The sequence below is a fragment of the Peromyscus eremicus genome, chromosome 8a, assembly GCF_949786415.1.
Source record: "Peromyscus eremicus chromosome 8a, PerEre_H2_v1, whole genome shotgun sequence".
In the NCBI taxonomy this organism is placed as follows: Eukaryota; Metazoa; Chordata; class Mammalia; order Rodentia; family Cricetidae; genus Peromyscus; species Peromyscus eremicus.
Genome location: NC_081423.1, coordinates 78,872,979 through 78,894,671, shown reverse-complemented (window position 1 = coordinate 78,894,671; position 21,693 = coordinate 78,872,979). Strand labels below are relative to the sequence as shown.

At 54.1% G+C, this 21,693-nt stretch overlaps 3 protein-coding genes across 4 annotated transcripts; all 3 read right to left on the bottom strand.

Annotated features, from left to right (window-relative positions):
- Window positions 1–2,066: 2,066 nt before the first annotated feature.
- On the bottom strand, window positions 2,067–5,858 carry Hoxb7 (homeobox B7). The gene is made up of 2 exons (XM_059271620.1): window positions 5,072–5,858; window positions 2,067–2,829 (listed from the first exon to the last, which is right to left on the bottom strand). Exons 1-2 carry the CDS (start codon window positions 5,469–5,471, stop codon window positions 2,576–2,578), a joined length of 654 nt encoding a protein of 217 aa, XP_059127603.1. The 5' UTR covers window positions 5,472–5,858; the 3' UTR covers window positions 2,067–2,575.
- Window positions 5,859–7,727: 1,869 nt separating this feature from the next.
- Window positions 7,728–10,050, bottom strand: Hoxb8 (homeobox B8). Of its 2 annotated transcripts, none has more exons than XM_059271617.1 (2): window positions 8,900–10,050; window positions 7,728–8,120 (listed from the first exon to the last, which is right to left on the bottom strand). In XM_059271617.1, exons 1-2 carry the CDS (start codon window positions 9,321–9,323, stop codon window positions 7,810–7,812), a joined length of 735 nt encoding a protein of 244 aa, XP_059127600.1. In that variant the 5' UTR covers window positions 9,324–10,050; the 3' UTR covers window positions 7,728–7,809. The 2 variants fall into 2 exon arrangements, with proteins under 2 accessions (XP_059127600.1, XP_059127601.1); XM_059271618.1 differs by having other exon boundaries at window positions 7,728–8,117; window positions 8,900–10,046.
- Window positions 10,051–17,223: 7,173 nt separating this feature from the next.
- Window positions 17,224–20,721, bottom strand: Hoxb9 (homeobox B9). Its single transcript, XM_059271613.1, has 2 exons — window positions 20,123–20,721; window positions 17,224–17,594 (listed from the first exon to the last, which is right to left on the bottom strand). Exons 1-2 carry the CDS (start codon window positions 20,640–20,642, stop codon window positions 17,359–17,361), a joined length of 756 nt encoding a protein of 251 aa, XP_059127596.1. The 5' UTR covers window positions 20,643–20,721; the 3' UTR covers window positions 17,224–17,358.
- Window positions 20,722–21,693: the final 972 nt, after the last annotated feature.

Sequence of the window (21,693 nt, the reverse complement as noted above, 5' to 3'; positions counted from 1 at the left end):
TTTCTTCCCCTTCTCTTTTTAGGGAAACCCCAATCTGAGACGGGGTGAGATTTGGGGTGCAAGAATTCAGGGTGGAGAAGCCAGAGAGGTCCAGCTAGAACCGGGGTTTCCTCTGGAACCTCCACATTTTCCTCAAGAGCTCTGCCTGTCTTTTATAGTAAAAATCCCCCCCAAATCTTCCACGTGGAACTGTTCTGAGGCAATAGGAAGGTGAGGCAGGAGCAGCAGCCGGCGTCGGATGCTGCTATCTGCGTCGTGGTAAAAAGGAAGCTCCCATACCCCCTCTCCCGCTCGGAGCACCCGCCCCCATTCCTAACCTTAGAGACTGTGGGATTCCCCCACCTGTGAGGCTCGCAGGTGGGGGGGGGGGGCGTCGGCCCTCAGGGTCTAGTTTTTGCCTCTGGAGGGAAGGTGTCCTGGATGGGGGCCAAACCTGATTAGTCTAACAAGCAGATTCTCCACCCCAGCACCCCAGAAACAGGGGGGAGGAAGAAGCCAGATCGCGGCCTCTCCCGCCTAAACGTCTGCTCTCCCGACCAGGTTCCCTAGGAGAAATCCCTGTGCTCTCCAGGGGTTGGGCGGTCGGTGCTGGGGAAGCCGCAGGTTTTTAGAGCCTTTTCTTACAAACTGAAGCCGCAGGTTTTTAAGGACCTTTTCTTACAAATTCAAATTAAGCATACTTTCTCCCTCCGCCCCCCCCCCCCAAACCAACCACCTTTACCAAACCCTTTCGGTTTAAGATGGTGTTCTTTAAACAATCGAGGGGTTGTAAACGAATAAATATTAAAAATCAACACCGCAGGTCTAGGTGTAAAGACACTGTCGTTGAGGGTTTTGTCCAGCAATCAAGAGTTTGCAAAAATTAATAATAACCCACTCTGCTTTTCCAGGTTTCCAAAAACAAAAACAAAACCTCTACATTTTATGTTGGGCTTCTGGTGACCTAATGCAGAAAATAAAATAATCTCCTTTTTAAATTTTATTTTTTTTCTTCTCCCTCCCCTCCGTGTGTGCCCCTCAGAAGGTTCCAGGTTGGCGGCACTCAAGAGCAGGCTGAACAACGCAGAGGAAGCCCTTGCGGCGGGCGCCGCCAAGCTCACTGCGACCATCCCGGCCACCCCAACCCGGTAAACTCGCTCGGCTCTCGCTCCCGGGACGGGTTTTTGTACAGTGTTAAAGTTTCATATGGATCGCCCTAGCGACTTTAGAATGAAATAGATTTTAAGACATAAAGTAAAAATAAATTGAAACAAAATTTTTAAAAATCACGCTGACCCAAAATGTGAGCGAGCGGAAAGCTGTTAAGCACACTGGCAAGGAGGTTGCCCTGGGCGGGCCCAGAGGCCTCTCCTTGGTATCCTGGCCTCTGCCCAAACCGCTCCAGAGGTGGGGTGGATAGGGTGTTCACCCCTCGCTTTTCCATTTGTCTTTTTCAAGGCCTACCATTTTGGATTTCATCACAATATTTGTGGCTGGACACCAGCCTCGGATTTCATAGTCTCATTTAGAGGCCTGGATAAGAAAAAGCACGTGTAAAACTGGAAGCTTTTAAATTGGGGGGGTTTTGTTATGTTTTGGGAGTGTGTAACTGAGCATATGGTCTCATGGATGGATTTACTTGGGGGCAAATGTGAGTCTCTGTTTAGAATCCAATGTGTGAATGTACACTGGTGTGTGTCAATGTGTCTGTGAGTGACTGTGAATGCGTGTTTACTTGTGAGTGTGTGTGAATGTGAACGCATGTGTTCTGGGCATGGAGCCGGGATTGTGTGAGAGACTGTATGTCTGTTTGTGAATATATGGATGTCTATGTTTATTTGTGACTGTAACAGTGTATACATTTGTGTACTGTCAGCTTGTAAATACGGGAATTGTGTGTTTTAGTGAAAGTATAAAGGGGGGAGAGAGAGAGAGATTGGGGTTCATTAGTTGGCAGTGTCTACGGCAGGGGCATGTGGGAAATAAAAGCAAACCGAACACAGAAGAGGCCAGTTGAGGGCTCTGAGACACCCACCGCCAACCCTCATCCCCTCCCAGCCACAGGGGGACAGAAAGTACAGAATCTGTTGATTTTTAATCCTGTTTTATTCTCCATCCTTTAGATATACAGAAAGAGGCTCATGGGAACAGGTAGGAGACAGGATCAGCAGCCAAGTGCACCAGGCGCAGGAGCTAGTGGGTCCTCGAGGCTCCCTAAGGCCCTTTTAGTGTCGCTACTGGGAAGTATGGGGGTAGGCAAGGAACCACAGTCCACAAAGACAGCGTCTAAGAGGGCTTACAAAACAGCAAGATTTTACAAAGACCTTACTAGCAACATAGAAAAGGGAGGCACATTCCAGAAAGCCACTGAGCAGGTAGATAACGTCCTTCCCATACTGTACAAAACAGACAACACACTTTCCCATAGGTAGTATTTTTTACAGTGTTGAGAAGCCCAAATTTCACCCCTCTCCTTATTTTTTTTTAAACTGCTTCATTTAAATAGAGTTTTCCCCCTTATTTGAGTTTCATGCTTCAGTTTCCAGAATTGGGTTCTCCTTCTCTTCTCTCTCTTCCTCTTTGCTTTCTCTGTCCCTCACTCTTCCTCCTCCTCCTCTGCCTCGGCCTTATCCTGGCCAGGGACTCCCGGGCCTGAGGTTTTGTTCTCCTTTTTCCACTTCATGCGCCGGTTCTGAAACCAGATCTTGATCTGTCTTTCGGTGAGGCAGAGCGCGTGCGCGATCTCGATGCGCCGCCGCCGGGTCAGGTAGCGGTTGTAGTGGAACTCCTTCTCCAGCTCCAGGGTCTGGTAGCGAGTGTAGGTCTGGCGGCCCCGCTTTCTGTCAGTCCCTACTCACAGTATTTAGGAGAGAGAGACAGAAAAAAAAAAAAAAATCAGTGGGTGAAAAACACCAAGAGAATTCCCATCTCCTTCCTAGTGAGGTCTGAGGGCAGAAAAAGACCACATTGCAGGAACCAAATTAACATTTTTCATATTCTATCCCACACTTCATGATACTCATTTTTTTCTGCCATGTGTAGAAAATTTTCTAAGCTTCCCAAGGCAAACATTTTCTTTCTTTTCCTATGTGTGTATTTGTGTGCGTGTGTGTCCACAGGAGTTGTTTTGCTTTTGGGTGGGGGGTGTCTTGCTATGTAGCCTCTGAGTGGCTTCGATCTGGTAGCAACCCTTCTGATAGTTGGGTTTACAAGTACTGGATTTACAGGCCAGCCCCATCGCACCAGATAGTCCTATTATCCACGAAGGGTGGTTTTCTCAGCTGGGAGCTTCTGAAAGCCAGGTAGATCTCAGCTGCTATCCCCCAAGGTTCTATTCCTAAGGGGTTAGCATAGAATGGGGGCAATTTAATCCTCAGTCACTTTCTGGGGCCAGGGGCTCCAAGTCTGACCTTTCCCTTTCAGGTGAACTTTGAGGTAAGGGGCTCTGGGAGCCATCTTAGTGTCTCAGGCCTGGTCTGAGAGGAAAAAAGAAAAAAAGAAAAAAAGAAAAGAAAAAAGAAACAAAGGTGTAGTCCCCACCCAAACCTGTCATGGAATGGGGAAGAGGCAGGAATTTATTTCCCTGGACCTCAAAATTATTAGTCTAACCGTAGTTACATTCTAACATTCTCTCTCAGAAGTATCAACAAGGCCTGGCTACCTGCCTGCCTTCCTGCCCAGAGAACCTAACTGTCTGAAGCCATCTTTGGGCCTACAGGACTGCAGGGAAGAAAGGAAGATCCGTGGCCTTGATGAAAGAGGAAGGTGAAGATTCTTATGGTGGGGCCGAAGGGTACCTGAGAACTTCCAGCTTAGGCCCAGAACCTGAGGAGACTTTGGGGAGCTGCTGGTATGAGCCCTCTTAGGAAGGAGAGGGGATGGGGGCGCTAAGGGCCTTAATTTCAAGTCAAATACAAGCTAAGCTGAAATGTTTATGAGGGAAAGGGGGGGGGCCTCTGGTAAACCAACTGGAAAGTCAGTTCAATCACAGGGTAGGTAATAGAAGCCCTGAAACCAATACTCATGGTGTGAGAACTGGGTTGCTCATGACCCCCAACCCTGATGAGTTTCAGAGTCTCTGACCACAGTCTTGGGTCTTCTGAGCCTTGAAGTTGCCCCCCAAAACCACCTGCCTTGAGGAAATAAAAAAAAAAAAGGATGTGTGAGGGGGCTTTGGAGGAGACCTGGAGGAAGCCTTGGTGTCTTATGGTCCCTAAAGCAGCCGCTGGTGACTCGGACTCCGTAGTCTTGGGTTGGTTCCATATTGTCCTAGCCCTCTCCCCAAAGGAAAGTCATCCTTCTGGAGTGATCCCTCCATGCTTGGCTGTTTCCCCAGGAGCAAAGGCACCTGGAAAAGCTCTGCTCTCATGAGGCCCTTGCCTCTTGTAGCCCACCCTGCTTAGTCCACCAGGGGCAGAAGCAGTCAGTAGACTCAGGGCTCTGGGCCTCAGACGAACTCCCTTCACCTCTCTCTGGCTCCGTGTCTCTGGCTGGGTCCTCAGCTCTTCTATACCCCCTCCTCCCGACAGGCCTCTAGAGCCCACCTCTAATTGTCCTGATGGGAATAATCGGGGAGCGGGGTTGGCTGGAAAGGAAGGGGGAGGGGAGAACTGCTTAGCTCCACGGCCCCCTCCTCCATATCTTATCCGGGCTAGGGCTGGGGGGACACACCCAGAACTGAGCTCTCAGACAGGGAAGGGGGGTGGTGGAGAGGAGAGAGACCCTAATGGCTATTCTCTGCAAACCCCAGCCTTCCTAGGCAAGACAAACGGCCTCATCTCCAGCCCGTGCCGGCGCTGCTGATAAATATTTAAAGCTAAAAGGCCCGGAGGAAGGGTTGGGGGCGGGTTGGGGGCTTTGAGCGCTGTGGCGTCTGCAAAAAGAGATCCGCCAGGGCCAGAGAGCACCGAGCAAAAACTGGGGGTGGGGGCGGCGCGCGGGGTCCCAGCCCAGACTTAACCAGCGCGGCAATGGCCGATCTGCAGCCAGGAGCACCCTGGACACAGAGAGGGGTGCCCTGCGGGGAAAGGGGGCCTTCCGGGGACTATGGCCCGGACGTTGCGACTCGGGACCGCTGGGTGCGCGGCGTTACCTGAGCTTCGCATCCAGGGGTAGATCCGGAAGTTACTCTCGGCCGCCAAGTCCGAGTCCCTCTGCTCCTTGGCGCCAGCCGCCTTGGCGGGGTCGCCCGGACACACCCCGGAGAGGTTCTGCTCAAAGGGCGCGCAGTGCATGTTGAAGGAACTCGGTTCGAGCCCGTAGCCGGCCGCGTAGACACCGGCCGCGCTCTGGCCCGCCATGCCCCCCCCGCCGGGGTACAGGCCCTGCACGGAGGCGGAGAACGGGGCGCCCGGACCTGCTCCATAGCCCGGGCGCTGGGGGTTGGAAGCAAAGGCGCAAGAAGTTTGTTCGGGAAAGGCTCCTGGAGCGAAAACCGAACTTGCGGCTGGATATTTAGAAAATAAAGCATTCGCATAATACAATGAACTCATAATTTGGCCGGATGATTTGTAGTCAGGGACGTTTTAGTGTCGGTTTTACGAGATTCCTTGATATATTACAGAATTAGAGTCCAGATTTACACCAAAAAGGACCCCCTTTTTCCTCTCCGGACCACGTGACCTTGGCCCACGTGATATCTCCTCGGCCAATGATCTGACGGCCTCCCGGCGGCTCTCAGTAATGTGGAAAAAATTGTGTGGCGTTGGATTTATAAAATATGATCAATAATGAATGGGAAGGCCGAACTCTGCGGATTGGGGCTGGGGGCTCAAGGGCCGCTGTCGACCCCCGCGGGCTGGAGGCAGCTTGCAGGCGTGATTTGGGGAGGAAGGAATTGAGTGGAAGGGAAAATAAATAACCTCTGAGCGATCCGTGTTGTCACCCCCCCACCCATTTCCCCCAGCCGGTTACAGAGCAAGAGACAGACGCAGGGATTGAATGTGCGCAACTTGGTGGGTGGGTGCTGGCCGAGTATTTATTAATCCGGGCTAATTCATCCGGGCTGCTGCTGATCTCCTAAGACGAGGGACGAGGTGAGCCTGGCCTCCTGGTTCTCTCTGAGTGCCCCAGCTGTAGTGACTGGATGTGGATCAAGGCTTTCCTAAGGCAGGAATCCAACCCAACAGGCGTTGGACGCTGAGATTTCTGGTGACTAAAGGAAAAAAAAAAAAAAAAAAAGGATTGCCAATAAAAAGATATACAAAAAATATTAGTAAAAAGAACGGAATGGGGGTGGGGAGAAAAAGGAAGGGAGGAGGGCGGTTTGGGTCCGGCTCGCTGCTTTCCCGGTTCCGGAAGGCGGATGCCTCACTCAGTGGAGCGTGGCTGCCAGCGAGGCAGAGGCAGCGAAGGCAGGGAGGCTGCGGCGGCGGCGGCGGCGAGCCGCGGCCTAGAAACTGGGAGAAAGTGGCGACGTCCCAGGGAGGGGAGGTAGGGAGGAACCCCTTCCCTCTGCTCCTGGGTCCCCAACCTGAGTCGGAGAAAAATGGAAATATAAACTCAGCGACCTACTCCACCTTCCCCCCCCCACTCCCCCCGCCCCCCACCCCAGGACACACAGGGAAACAAAGAGAGAAGGGACAGGGGGTGCTAACCACCAGCTTGGGCACATCTCTCCTCCAGAGCGGCCTGGGCGCTGGAGTCTCCCGGGCCCAGCAGCCTCGGAACGCAAGGGGAGGGGGTTTCTTTTGGCTCCCCTCCCTCGATCCCCTCTCCTCCAATCACGTGCAGTCGCCTCCCTCACCCCCTGCGCCTCTGGGCCTGGGGACTCGTACCACCTGCTTCCAGCCCCCGCCCCCTCCTCTCTGCGACCTAGCCTAGGCCAGCCCAGGAGCCTGCTGACCAGCTCTCCCCCCCCCCCCCCGTACACCCCCCCCCCAGCCCTGCAAGGCGCCTGGGAGCGAATGAGGAGCGCCGGCCCCGGGCCAGTCTCGGGTTCTCGCTTGTAAACTTTATTGTAACTCTTCCGCCCTTTTCAGGCGCAGACAACAGAACAAAGTATAGAGGAACAACAAAATATATAATTAGCCCTCCCTCCCCCCAATAAAGCAATTCACGGATACAGGATACATTCTCTTCACAGCAAACCTAAGAACACTTTTAACAATTGCTCACAGCGCGCATGCTAACTAAAGTAATCTCTTTTGAGAAACACTTAAGACAAAATTGTCAAACCAAAGGGGTGGGTGGGGGGGACAGGAGGAAAAAGAGAGAAGCAAGAGAGAAAGCCAGCGAGCTAGGGAGGGCAGCGGGGAGCGGGGTTGCGAGGAAAGATGAGGACGCGGCGGAAGAGAGAGAGAGAGAGAGAAAGAGAGAGGAGAGAGAGAAAGTGAGAGGGAGACAGAAAGAATTACGGCGTGAATAGGCAGTTTCATGTTGTTGGGAGAACTTCGCAGAAATCGGTACCTTGGTCATTACAAAGAAGCACGTTCAAAGGAAAAAAGACCATTGCACAAGGAGGCTTTTTTACATGGGGTGGGGGCGAGGGGGGCTCTGGCAGGCAGCAGTCGTTCACCCTCGCAAGGCGAGGGAGTCCTTGTTTAAAATCCTTTTCTTTTTTTTTTTGTTCCCCCCCTGGCCCCCAAGAGAAGGGAAGGAGATCCACGGTAGCTCACACACAGAAGCTATTACGAGATACTACCACTAGCGGGGACTGGCGCGGCGGGGGACGCTGCGGTGGGAGGCCCAGCTCCTGGCTCCGCTCGCGGGCCGGGGCCGGAGCACTCGGAGGCGGGGGAGCGGGCGACGGCGGCGGCGGCGGCGGCGTGGTCGCGGGAGGGACCGGCGGACGTGCGGGCAAGCCCCGGCCCAAGCAGTCCCAGCTGGAGCCTACTTCTTGTCGGCCTTCTGCGCATCGCCCTGCTCGGCGGCGGTCTCTGGCGCCCGCTCCAGCTTCTCTTTCTCCAGCTCCTCCTGCTCGCACTTACTGCTGGGGAACTTGTCTTTGTTATTCTCTTTTTTCCACTTCATCCTCCGGTTCTGGAACCAGATTTTGACCTGTCTCTCTGTTAGTCCCAGCGCGTGCGATACCTCGATCCTCCGCTTGCGAGTCAGATAGGGATTAAATAGGAACTCCTTCTCCAGCTCCAGGGTCTGGTAGCGGCTGTAGGTCTGGCGGCCTCGCCTGCGTCCGGCGGCTGCTGGGAATGGGGGAAAGGGCGAGACAGAGGGGAGGGTGGGGGAGGGGGCAGAGACAGAGAAGGTTGGAAGATTCGTGAACCAGCCTAGGAGACCAGGATAATGAGGGCAGGGGACCCTTATGCGGGGGCGGGAGGGAGCGCTCGGAGGCCGCGGTCAGCAGGGAGGGGGGGGGCCGAGGGGGACTAGACAGCCCTGAATCTGCGGGGGCCAAAGAGGGGGAGCCCCTTCCCCTGGTAACCAGCACCAGAATGGAGGGGGGGGGCGTTGTTTCAAATATATTAAAAGTGCCATAAAGTTTAGGAGGAAGGATGTGGAGAAGAGAATAAGAATAAAAAGCCAGAGTGGGGACCCACGAACCCACCTTGAAAAGCCCCCAGAGCCTCTGCCCCAGAAGAAAAGTTTCTTCAGGGTAATTAAACTATAAAGCAATTGAGAAGTGCAAACGCGGAGCCCCCCACTCCCACCGCTCTTTCTCCACAGCCCCCATAAAACAGTAAAAGGGGGGAAGAGGGCGAGAAGAAGAAAAGTAAAGGAGGGTGAGGGGTTTATGGATTCAGGAAATTCGATTAGCGACCCCCCCTTTCAAAGGAAGCAAAAAGAAAAGGGGGAAAAAAAGAAAAGAAAGTGGGAAGGAAGGCAGAAGAGGTAGCTGATTGGAACGGAGCCCACAAGTCCTCTAGGAGCAGAAGATGCTCCCGGCCTGCCCAGCCCCCCTCCCCGGGCCGGCCTGGGGTCCTCCTGGCCCCTTCCCACCCCGGTAGGCCCGGCGGGAGCTCACCTTGAGGGCGCATCCAGGGAAAGAGCTGTGTGGGCGACGGGCTCTGCTCAGACCCCTCGGCCTCCTCGCCCAGGCCGCTGGCGGCCGCGAGCTTGCAGTCTGCGTACTGCACCAGGTCTGGATCCTGCGCACCGAACAGGCTCTGGCGCTGCAGCGGGTCGTAGCCGTAGAAGTTGCCGGGGTCCCCGTGGCACGCCACGGCACACGGGTTCTGCTGGTAGGGAGCCGTGGACAGCGACGATGGCCCGTGGTAGAACTCCTGGATTTGCGACGGGTGCTGGAAGCTGCCGCCGCTGCTGGGACCGTACACCACGGTGGGTCGGCCGCCCAGGTCCTGGGCGAAGCCGCAGTCATAGTAATTGGGGCGCAGGGACTCCCCGGTTTTGTATTTGGAGAACAGTGAGTTGACGAAATAAGAGCTCATTTTATTGAATTTTGAGGCGGCGGCGGCGGCGCAGGCTGTAGTTGGGGGCTGTTGGGGAGGGGGTGGGGAGGGGGAAAGGGAGGGAGAGAGAGAGAGAGAGAGAGAGAGAGAGAGAGAGAGAGAGAGAGAGAGAGAGAGGAAAAAAAACGCGGATTCGCCCGCTCCTAGTCACCCTCGCCTGGAAAGGAGAGGAAAAGGGAGGAGGAGGGGGGGGAAAGAGAGAAGGAAGGAAGGAAAAGAAAGAAAAGGCGAAGAAGATCTCGAAGCCGCTACACTTTTTGTGATTTCCAGGAATAGAAGAGCGAAGCCTGCAAAAGTCTAAGCCTGCATGGCAGCCGCGGCTCGCTCGCCCTCCCCCCACCCCCCACCCCCCAAACAAAAATATACCGCCACTTAAAGAGGTCCTCGCTTTACATTTCGAAGAAGGGATGCCAGTTCATAAACAGTTTTCGGTGATTTACTTCCCTCCAAATGAGTTGTTTCATATTTTGCCCCGTCTTTTCTCCATCATTTGCATCCATTAGAGACCCCGCATCCTATTGGCTTCTGGGTACTCCTCCCGGACAGAACGCAGAGCGAGGGTGAGAGCGAGAGCGAGCGAGCGCGAGAGAGAGAGAGCTAGAGCGAGAGAGCGCCAGGGAGTGAGGAGAGGGCAGGGGAAAAAGGAGGGGAAGGGGGAAAAAAAACACCCAGGGAGAGAGAGGGGGAGAGGGGGGAGAGGGAGGGGGGAAGAGAGAACGAATACGGATTAAATCTGTTTAACTACCTACATTAATGAGATATCTCTTGCCTCACAACAAATCAAATACCTTCGCAGACCACCCCCAAAGACTGATGTGGGGGAGTCACGGAAAAGCACCACGCGCACGCACATCCACAACGCCGCGCCTGGCGTAGGCACGCTGTTAATTTCGCGATTTTAACGAGGCAATTGGAGTCTTTCTAAATGTCAGGGTCGCTTCGGAAAAATGTAAAAGAACACGGTTTAATTGCGCCGAGTTTTAAAAGGTCCTATAAATGTAATTGGTATTTTAATACAAGTTATCAAATCATACAGCTTCCTCTCCTAAACATATTTTCAAACAAACGAGGTAGTCATATTTAAAGCTTTAATGATCAATTTCCTTATTATTGATAAAGGTTTAACTATCGTGTGGAGGGAATTGGCTGGGTAACCAGCCCCCAAAAAACGGCTGTAAACTCTTTAACAAACTATAAAACGCAATAAAGCCGGAGTCTGTTGTTGTTTATGCCACAGCGCATAAAAGCTGTTAGCATTTTACGAGTTCTTTCCTCTACAGCTATAAAACTGCAGCTTCGATCGCCCCCGCCGCCCAACTGAAGCGCGGTGGGGGTGACTAAGCTGAAATGAGGCGATTATGGGTTGCTGCTGATTTTTTTTTTTCCTTTTCGGCGCAAACGGTGAGTTTCCCGAGATTCTTTTGCCTCCTTCAGCCTTGCAGACACACCTGCCCCCACACCCTCTTTGGAGATCCCAACCACCACCACCACCACCACCATCACCACCACCACCACAAGATCTGTCCCCGCCCAAGTCACAGACATAACTTTCCCTCATTAAGCCAGGGGCGCAAGCATTTTCTGTGGAAAGGGGGTCTGAGTGGGCCTGGGAGAGGAAGAAGAAACTTTCTGGTTAATGGACGGTGCTGAGGCAGACCGAGTTTGTGCGGAGGTTGCCAATTCTGCAGTTTACACACGCTTCTTACCTGCTGGTGGTTGGGGAGGGTCCTGCAAGATCCCCAAGAGAGGGGGATCTTGAGGGACTTTGGCCTACTCAGCACTTTAGAGGGAAGACTGGGGGAGAGGAGAGGGTCTGCTAACTATCAAAAGAACCATGGCTGCTCCACACCTGTGCCCAGAGCTTGGGATCCAGTTCCCCAGCCCCGGCTGGGGCCAATCCTCTAACCCTTCCACACAGACCTTCCAGGTGTAAACACTGACAATTTCATCAACCCACCAAAGAGGTAAGGGTAATGGAGGCTGAGCCTGGGCGTCAAGGCCTTGGTGACTGCCATACCGTCCCGTGCCTAGGCAAAGGCTGCGAGGTGTGTGTTTAAAGGGTACCTGTTATTGCTATGTGTCCCCATAGCCAATGACCACCTGCACTGACCTTGGGTAAAGGGGTTCAGATAAAGCAAGGCCACTGAGGTCTCCATTTTCCTTTTTCTCCGGGTGCCTTTAGTTAAACCCTGAAAATCTGAAGATCTGAGGCCTGAAACCCAGACCGAGGAACCGAACTGACTGGCTGCCCCACTCCGAGCACAGAGCCTTATCCGTGTACCTGACACAGGCTGGTGGCAGAGAGACCTTGGGAGGCCCAGGGCGAGAGTCAGAACCAGTGGCCTCCTGAGGCAGCGGATTGTGCGAAAGGGCCGGAGAGACAGGGAGGAGACAGACTTTTTCTAGAACAAAGGCAGAATCGATTTTACCAATAAATTCAATCTATTGCTGACTCTCTAGGAGGCTTCTTTTGGGGATCCCCTGAGCCCCAACCTTTTTAAAAATGAAACCACAACGTTTCCAAGGGAGCTGGCTGTTCTGCCGTTTTCACTCAATCTTCTAAAGTCAGTCCCGCGAATAAGAGGGGGACGAAAAGAGGGGGGACAGCGGGAAAGAGGGTTTTTTAGCTCAAGGCTGAGGGGACGGTGAGGCAAACTACGGCTGAGTCAAGTTGTTGCGGAAGCGAACATTTTTATCAAGTGCGGGGGTTTTTTATGGTCATGATTTGAGGAGTCACTGGTGAGGTAGAAATTCAATGGCTTGTTCTAAATCATCCCTTCACCGTGCCAGAAATTTCTGATGGAAGGAAAATGTTTCTGTTATAAGAAAAAACAAGAAAGAGCGCGGAGATAATTTATAAACACCCAACGGAGCGCAGATTTATTGGAGAAACTCAAGTTGAGACACTCGGCGGTTTCTTTGCACCTGGTCCTGCCGAAAAAGAAGAGGCTAGAGTTGGGGTCACGGAGGGTGACTTGCTATTCCCCCCACCCCAGCTCAAGTGGGAGGCAGGTTCGGGCTGGGCCGAGAGGAGGAAACCCAAGATTGGGAATCAGCCCAAGGGGTTGTAGGCAGTCAGAGCGGCGGCCTCGGAACGAAAATCCAGGCCTCCAGCTGCTGCGTGGCAGAAGGACCGGCTTCCCCACGGCTGGCCTGAGCAGGGGGGCCAAGGGCAGAGCCTGGGCACGCGGGAGAGAGCCACGACTCTCACCTGGAAGCCCAAGAAAGGGGGAAACTCAGAGGCTGCTCCCCCAAGGCCATGCCTGCCCCTGATCCTATCCAGAAAATGCTCAGCGTGTAGGCTGAGCCTCCCAAGGGCGACAGGGCTGTCGCAGCGTTCCCTCATCCCACCTCCCTAGGGAGACCCTGCTGGAGCCTGGGTGGCCAGGCACTCGCCCAGCCCGGACCTGGGCGGGGTACAAAGGCTCTGGAGTCAGAGCCCAGGAGCAGCGAGCGGGCCCTCGGGCTTGGGGCACCACGGAATCTCCATCAAAGCCGGGTCCCCATTCCTTCCAAATCTGGGGATCTACTGGGTAGCACGTCCGACTCGCTCTCCTCCAGCAGGTGTGGCGAGCCGGCCTGGGGTCGCTTCCTCTTCAAGAGACCTGCGGCCTCATCCCTCTCACCTGACCGCTGGCCTGCACTTCAGTCCTCTAGCCTCCACTGCAGGGAAATCTCATTTCTCCAAACCAGTTCGCCTCCTTGATTTGGGCCCATTATTTCCATATTTCTATTATTAATATTATCCCCGGTTTCCACGCCTTTCTCGCCCCACCAAACACAACAACTGGGAAACAGCCTTCTTAGTGTGAGGAGTTCAGAAAATGAGCCAGTTGAGGAGAAACGCCACTAAAATTGAAATACATACAATAGGGAAAGGGCCGTAACAAACCCTGTATTTTTATTATGTGCGTATTATTCATGACTTTTGGTAGCTCTGAGTTCCCAGATACAGGGCCGAACAGAGTGCTGTGTGGAGCCGCAGGAGCCCTCCACCGCGGCCCTGGAAAAATTCACATGGAGCAAGGGTGCCATCTAGCGGCCGCTCTGCAAAAAAAGATGTCCTCCGTCTGCTCAGCCAGATTCTGGAGAACCAGCCGAGGAAGGGACAAACGATTAAACTTTCATTATTACTAGAAATAGGGGAGAGGAATGAAAGCAGATAAGAGAGAAAGCTTCGGAATCAGGAAACTGTTCATGAAACAGTTCAGATAAGTTAAAAGGAAAAGAAGCTATAAATCCACCCAGCCCCTAATTCCTGCTGGAGATGCTAAGCAGTGCACTGTTTATGGTCAGTAAGAGGAGGACCACTTTTTAAGCCCTACACTTGATTGTTTCACATCCTGAGGGGTAACAATTGGCCTTTTTGTGAGGGACGAGAAGGTCTGGGGTGATGGAATGGAACTGGAGAAGGATCAAGAGGCTACTCTCCCCCAGACGTCTGGCCCTGTAGGGTGTGTGTGTGTGTGTGTGTGTGTGTGTGTGTGTGTGTGTCCCTGCGTGTGCAAGGGTTTCTTGTTTATGACTGGCGCTTCTAGAGGGGGGTGTGTAAAGAACAAAGACAGCAGTCAGAATTTCGATGGCTGAAACTTTGGGGACAGCAAAGCGTTCATCCTCCCGGCTGCTAGCTTCTTTACTTTTTACCCTCCCGGAACCCCATCCCACCGCCCTGATGGTTCCCAAGTTCCAGACCCCAAGCCCCAGACCTAGGGGCAACAGGGGTCAGGGTGGGGGCTTCGTAACAAGGCCCACCTATTCTCCCACCAGGTCCGGAGCCCAGGCTCATCCGCTGCTCATCTCCGGAAAGTTTTCCCTCACTGTTTGCTTTGCTGCTGTTTAGTTTCTTAACCTTCAGAAATTTATACCCTATAAACTTTTATAGCGGTCATATTCTTTTATTGCTGCGCACACGGCATTGAATTCCTCTCCTGGCTTCTCTCTCTCTCTCTCTCTCTCTCTCTCTCTCTCTCTCTCTCTCCCTTTTATGACAACTGATTTCCCCATCTCCGGCTTCTGAGCCTCTGCACCTTCGCCTTTGTTTGTCTTGAAAGAAGCTACCCCGGGCTGGGGACCCAGACGCCCGCCGCTGCCCCAGGCCATTCCAGACGCCCTAGCCTCCTACCCTGCCGCGACCCAGTCTCCAGCCTCGCTTTTTATGTTTCCTTTTGGCAGAAACTGCCTTCCTTGGCTCACTCTCTGCAGCCGGCAGAGCTTGGAAAGCCAAGGATGCAGAAACAGCCCAGGCCACAACCAGCTGTAAAGCCAGATTAATTTTCCTTCTGTAACGTAACCCTCCTGGCGGGCCGCCTGTCCCAGCTGCGGTCCGGAGCTTCCCTTTCTCCCGCCTCCGGTTTCTCGGATCCCCTTGCCCTTTCGTTAGAGAGGGGTAGGGCCAGCCTTGGCAGGCTTCTTTCACTCTGGCTACCCTTTGTCGCCAGCTGCACCCCAAGCCGCAGCGTCTCGGCGGCTGCAGTGTGGCGTGTGCAGCGGGCGAGAAGCTCACGCGAGGACCGGCGACAGAGCTGCAGGCCGGCTGCAGCCGGGATCCTTACGACTGGCTAAGAAAAGCAGGGCTTCCAGGATCGGCAGACTTCACGACAGCCTCTTGCGGGGACACCGCAGTGTGAGAGGAACAAGGAGATGCCTCTTGAAGCCAAATGTAATTCTGGGGGTCCTTTTGGAAATGTATTATTCCCTCTCCTCCCGAAAGGTTTGTGTCCCACATTTTGGTGGCTCTCTTTTGAGAACTGCCACACAACCTGGCCTCAACCCTCCAGACCCAGCAAGCCTCAGACCAAGGCTGCTGTCCTATGAGCCCGACTCCAGGTGTGTGTGAGGGGGGCATCTACAGGGAATCCTGAGGTTCAACCATTTGAACCGTTTCAACCATCCAAGCTTTCTGCCACGGTCCTCCAGGCCATAGCGGAGGAAGGCTACTAACTCCATCCTTGAAGAGTGTTTTGAAGTGGTTAGCTGCCTCTCCAGGAGCTACAAGTCAGACCCTCTTTCCCTGAGTCAGTGGGGGCATCTCCAGAGCAACTTTGTCTGGGCGAAGACTCTGGCTCTGGGGAGATACATGCCCTCTCCGAATCATGGAGATTCTCTTTCTTTTTCCTCCACTCTCCCCGTTCTACTGAAAGGGGTTTGCTCAGTTTAAGCAGTGGTCTTGGGACTTGGGTACCCACCGGGTGTCAGGGCCACCAGAGCAGGTAGATGTTTCTGGAAGGTCTAAGGAGAAAGGCGGTGGCTGTGGACACTAACTTATCTTTGAAGCCATGCTTTTAGAAACCGGGCTCTTTCCTTGGTGATCAGAGGAGAGTCAGCACAGAATAAAACACAGGAGAGGTTTGTTTTCTAGAGTGATATATATTTTTTTGTTCTTTTTCTTTTTCTTCCAAAACAAACAATTAGAGCTCTAGGCTCTTGCCCTCCCGACTCCCACCCTCAAACCCTCCCTTATGAGCAACAACTGAAAAAAATCATTGCCAAAGAAATCACAAAACACAAGCACAATTTCACCACAGCCACTGACAAAGCAAAAATAAAATAAAATAAAATTCAAAGTTCTACTGGCATGACCTCTTTGCAGGGTCAGGAGAAGCGGGAGAACGAGTCCATGGGTGGAAGGGATTGAGAAGCAGGAAGAGGAGAGAAGCAGAGGGCGAGCCCTGCCCGGTGGGGAGGCATGATTTTGCCTCTTTCCTTTGCACACAGGACTGTGTATGTGTGCATGCATCAGGCGGAGGGGCACAGCAGTGTATTCTGCAGGGGGTGAATATTCTGCAGGAGGTGAGCTTTGGGGGAGTCTTCCTTTGGCCCCCTGACTGGATGCCAAGGGGCTGTCTTCTTTATGGGCCAGGAAACTAGTGAAATGGGGAGAGACCCACTAGTCCAACTCACTGAGGCCGCTGCTCCCCCTGTCCTGACTGCTCGCTCTGGAAGGGGAATTGATTCACAATAAATTCTCAATCAGCCTCTCCTAACCTGGCCTTCTCTATGCTAGGGTTGACCTAGTAGTGGGGTGAAGGGATTTATTTTTTCTACAGGGGGAGACTTGACTTGCTGTTACAAGATGGATTTAGCCAAAAGGAGAGTTGATTTCGGAGCTGGAGGGAGTGGAGGAGAATGCAAGATCTGTGGTCAGCCAGAAAAGCTACAGTCTGTCGAGGGGACCTATGCATGAGGAACAGCATGGCCAAGACCCACAATTTGACCTCCTTTAGTTGGAAGGAGAGGAAAACATGCAGAATTAAACACTTCCTGCCAAGAAAATATAGGAGAGGGCTCCACTAAAGTTACCTTCATAAAAGCAATCCCAGCTTTTTCTTGCCCTTTCCAGCTCACAACAGCTTGGGGACTGGGCTGGCCCTATCTGTCCCCAGGCCTGAGACCTGGGGTGTTGTTGGCAATTCCATAAGGATAAGTACATGGGTGTTGAGACTTTGGTTTGTCTCTAGACATCACCCTGTGTGTTTGGATCAGGGGTAGAACCTGAAGGAATCTGATCTGGGGACTGCCCAGCTGCGTTTGGTGAACAATGTCTGCACACGTAGGGTGTAACTTCCTTTCTCCATTATTAGTGTGGACTCCAAACTTTATGTCTGTGGGTATCTATTGGGGTGTAGACAGTTAAACTGTTCCTGGGTGACTTCTGGATAGGTTCAGGGAGGGAACAGGCAGGTAGTTGAAAGGGAGGGGCTAGGGTTTTCCAGAAAGGTTACCAGGGATGCTGGGGGCTTGACTAGGGTTCTCTTTCCTTGAGGCTCATCCTTTTCCTAGGAACCAACTACAGCTAGCTTCTAACTTAACAAAACTTCCTCCTGACACCCAGGGAGAAGAGAGAAGGGAGGCGGGCAGGCGGGGGGGGGGGGGGGGGGGAGGCTCCAGGTGCAGATGCGGGACTTTAAAGAGGAGACACCCTTCCCCACTCACTTGGATACATCCCAGACAGCAGTGGCCTTGCAGCCATCACATAAATAATCAGAGTGAGGTAGGGAAGGGTGGGGCGGCTTTTTTACTCTTTGCCCTGCTCCTTATTCATTTTCTTCATTTTCATCCGCCGGTTCTGAAACCAGATTTTGACTTGTCTCTCACTCAGATTGAGGAGTCTGGCCACTTCGTGCCTGCGGTCCCTGGTGAGGTACATATTGAACAGAAACTCCTTCTCTAGCTCCAGCGTCTGGTATTTGGTGTAGGGACAGCGCTTTTTCCGGGAAGAGCGGGCGTGGAGCCAGTTGGCAGAGGGGTTGGCTGAAAGAGAAGCAGGGATAGAATCAAAGGGAGGAAGGGAGGGAAGGGCCCCAGACCGAGAGGGTGCACTCCATCTCTAGTCCCCATCTGGCATTGGAGAAAGTCATCCAGGCCTTCAAGATTCCAAAAAGCATCCCTAGGTGGGCCAGGAGTTACTAAAGAGAGCTCCAAGCCCTTTAAAAAGGATAGAGCCAAACAACCCGAGCATCCCCAAAGCGTCCACTGGCCAGGCTCTCAGCCTTCCTCTGCTTGTATCCAAACAGACCTGGACTGGGGTCAGAAGAGCTCAGTATAGCTGCAGCCATACTACCGACTAAAGGTGGCTGACCTTGGCTCTAGGTCTGGGAGGAAAGAGGAAGAATTGGGTAGGGAAGGGAGTTCTGTTCAGCCACAGCCAAGAGATCTCTTGGCCCTTCAGTCCAGTCCCAGTAAACCCTGCCTAGATAGCAATCTTTCTGCTCTAGGCCAGAAGGCAGCAGACATGTGAGTCTGTGTAGAGACCCCTCCCCATCACACACCACAAATAAGAGTCTGCATTTACAGCCGCGAACACCCAGCACACTCCCAACTCACGAGAAACCCAATTACAACCATTTATCAATTGCAGCCCATGGACAGGGGAGCCCCGGGGCTCCCAGATAACTTATGGTGGCAATAGCCTCTTCTTTTCTGCTACTCAGCTCAGTTTGGTTAACACAAGTTCAGGGAAACTGGGAAGCAAAATTGCTCCAGCCCCAAGGTGGGGAGACCGAGATGAGGCGGGGGTAACAGAAAGCCCCTCACAGCTTACCAAGCCTTCTAACTGACCCTTTCGGGAGGTAGGGAACGTCTAATAGAGTGGAAAGGAGGCAAAAAGAAAAAATAACTTATACAGGCTTTTCTTTTTCTCTCCTGCATCTCTCCCTAGACCCCAGGACTCAGAAAAGTTGCCCCCCAAAAGCGGAGCCTGTGGCAAATAAGATCCTCTACCAGCTTCCTCCTCCCCAAAAGAAAAGCCCTGAATATCTATGTATATTTTTTAATTCAGTTCACCCTACACTAAGTAGCGTGTCTTACCAATTTGCAGCGCTATTTCCTTAATGTGATTGCCTGGGATGGGACCCGAAGCCACATTAAATATGAAAGAGGGGGGGAAACTGTTAATAATTGATCCTAGCCAAATGGCTGCAGAGCAGTAATGGGCTTCCCAGGCTGAGTTTGGGGCCATGGGATGAGGGCTCTGTTTGGGTGTTTGCAAGGAGGTTTGGGAAGAGCTGTGTTTTGGGGTATCAGTTCCTAATGATTCAACCTGGTAGGTTGGAGGTATGGGGATTGCAAGGGCCTGGGGGCAGGGGAGGAATAGAGTCTATTCTTACTTTTCACAGGGCACAAAAGCCCCCAGTTGACCCACTGGCTCCTCTTTTGGTGGGAAATCTGACAGGGCAAGCAAGAACTAAACTACTTGCCCAAAGGAGTAAGAGGTGAGGACTTGACCTGTCAATCTGTCCGTAATTGTCTGGGAACTAAGAGCCCCTAACCGGTTTGTTTTTCCCATCCTTAAAAAAAGACAAGTAAAAGAATCCTCTCTCATCCAGCAGCGCTTTCCACTTGGGGCTTTAGCAAGGGTGCTTTTAGGAAATGGGAGGTGGTAAAGAAACTCTCCACCAAGGGTAGAGTTCTCCGCCCCTGCTCGGTCCTCCCCCCCCCCTCCCCGGGTCCCTTCGGGACGCCTCCTCCTCCATTCTGGAGGGGTTGGCTCTGACTTTAGCAAGTGATTCCCAGACTCTCTGAGAGGGAGACTGTCCGGGCTAGCGCTCGGGAGCCCCGCGGAGAGCAGTGGGAACCACCGCAGTGGGAGAAGCGGACACCCTGGCGAGGATGCCGTAGGAGGGCGGGGAACCCTGGAGGGAAGGCTCCCGGGGAGGGGCCGGCGCACCGGGGAGGGGGCTCCGTCACCGCATCCTGGGCTTCCCCCGCCCCTCCCGGCGCCGGCTGCCGACCCGACGCGGCTACTGCGTGAGATCTGCTAGGAACAATCCTCCGCCAAGCTGTTGCATCGCAAATAAAATCCTAATGAGCCCCCTCCCCCTTCCCCTTGGCCGGCGGGGACCGTCTGCGCGTGGCGCTGGCGGCTCTGCCGGGTGCGCTCCGGCCCGTGCCCGCGCGGGCTCTCGGCCACGCTGGCCGCTGGCCCGGTCCCCTCGTTCCTCAAGCGACTGTCGTAGCTCCCTTTCACTCTTCCCAGCCGGAGCACGGGGGAGAAAGGAGGAAGAAGGACTAGAGAGACTTGATCCCTGAGGCTCGGTTCACGCGCCACTAGGAGGAGTGGGGGCGGCCTCGGTGTCCCCCCCCCCCAGGGTACACAGCTTCTCCCTATCCCGGTCCCTTCCTTCCTCTCCCCTCCACCCCCTCCAGCCCTGCGGGGGCCCCCGGCGCGCTGTCCCTTCACATTGTCCGCTTTATGGCCTCTCCCCTCCCCTCCCCCGGGCCCGGCCTGCAGCCTGGGGGGGAATTTCCTCACTTTTTTTTTTTTTTTTTTTATAACTTACTTTGATCCGGCCTCTCTTTGTCCTCGCTTCCTTCGCAAATTTTATTGTCCCCGTAGCCGGCTCTTTGATTAGACAGGACAGCCTCCCTGCCCGCCGAAGTTTCCAAACTGTACTCGGGCGTGCCCTGTTTGAGCAGCTCCCCCGGCGCGCCCAGCAGCGGCTCCGCCTTCACCGCCGCCTGGCCCTGCCCCGGGGCGGCCTCGGCGCGCGGCGCGGGCTCCAGCCAGGTACGGAGGTACCTGCTCTCGGCCGCCGCCGGCGCGCCCTGGGGCTGCAGGTAGGGGTGGTAGACGGACGGCAGGCTCCCGGACGCGTGCGGGCTCAGCGGCGCCCAGGAGGCGCCGAACACCGGCGCTTTGGGCTGGAAGCTGCACGAGGGGAAGTCCAGGTGCTCGGCGTGGCTCGGCTGCCGCGGGTTCGCGTACTGGCCCGAAGGAAACTTGGCTGGAGGCGCGTCCTCGCTCTCGTGACTTATGATCGAGTCGACATAATAGCTGCTAAGCGTCCCAGAAATGGACATTCTCAGACATTATCCGCGCGCTCGCAGGGGGAAGGGAAGCGCTCGCGCCTCGGCGCCCAAGCAGGGAGAGGTGGCACACGGACCCGGTGGTAGAGGGCTTTCGGACGCGACCCCCACCCCCCAGACCCCCACCCTCCCACCCCCACCCCCTGCTCAACTTCTCAGCCAACAAAGTACAGTGGAGCAGCCCGGCTCGGAGCTCCTTGCAAAATGATTGGTCAAAGTTTTGCGGACTGCCTGATAAAGCGTCAGCTCCGACATAAATCAATCGGGCGAGGGGGCTGCGCTCGTGCTGTCATCCGTCCTCACCGCATTCCATATCCAGGATGGATTGTTTTATGCTGATGCAATGTGCTATCACGTCAGGGCTCCGGCGGCCACGTAACCTCAGCCAGAGCTGCCGGGCCGCCCGGGGCCCCTCCTGCTTTTGCAGGAAGGGGGGTTCTCAACATGGGGCTATGGGGGCGGAGGAGAGGCGGAGGCAAGCAGCGGGCTGCCTCTGGAGGGACGCTGGCTGCGGAGCCCTCTCCCCAGGCGGCCTGGAGAGGGAGGGGGAGGAGGATCAGCGTACAGGGAGGGAGAGCGCCCCAGCCTCAGAGCAGCGGGAGAGGCCCGACAGGGTAATTAAAGAGGAGGTAGTCTTGTCAACCCCCCAACACCTCCACCTCCACCCCGCAGGCCCTCATTTCCTGTCCTCTGTCCCCTTGACAGAGATGTTTATTAAACAACAGCAGCACAGCGACCCACAGGAGATGAAGTAAAGGGATGGGGAAGAAGTTGGGGCTTTTATAGGACAGTTATCCTCTTTGGAGGGGGTTCAGGGCACAATTTGGGGAGATTTACAGGACTAGGCTCTTCCCTTGATCCTTCAGGAGCCAGGAGAGGAGAAAGGGGAATTCAATGGGACCAGTGTCCAAAGAACCATTATCTAGACTAAAATTAGAGCCTGCCTAAGGCCAAAGGGACTCACCAGACCCTGTAACTAGTCTACGAAAGAGTTTCACGCGACTAACCAGTCTTATTTAACTCCTTGAAATTTCTTGGCCCTTTT

Coding starts and splice junctions, on each gene's coding strand:
- Hoxb7 (XM_059271620.1), bottom strand. CDS start 5,471: ATGAGTTCATTGTATTATGCGAATGCTTTATTTTCTAAATATCCAGCC. Junction 2,830..5,071: donor CCCCTGGATGCGAAGCTCAG/GTAACGCCGCGC, acceptor TACTGTGAGTAG/GGACTGACAGAAAGCGGGGC.
- Hoxb8 (XM_059271617.1), bottom strand. CDS start 9,323: ATGAGCTCTTATTTCGTCAACTCACTGTTCTCCAAATACAAAACCGGG. Junction 8,121..8,899: donor TCCCTGGATGCGCCCTCAAG/GTGAGCTCCCGC, acceptor CCCCATTCCCAG/CAGCCGCCGGACGCAGGCGA.
- Hoxb9 (XM_059271613.1), bottom strand. CDS start 20,642: ATGTCCATTTCTGGGACGCTTAGCAGCTATTATGTCGACTCGATCATA. Junction 17,595..20,122: donor CAAAGAGAGGCCGGATCAAA/GTAAGTTATAAA, acceptor CTTCTCTTTCAG/CCAACCCCTCTGCCAACTGG.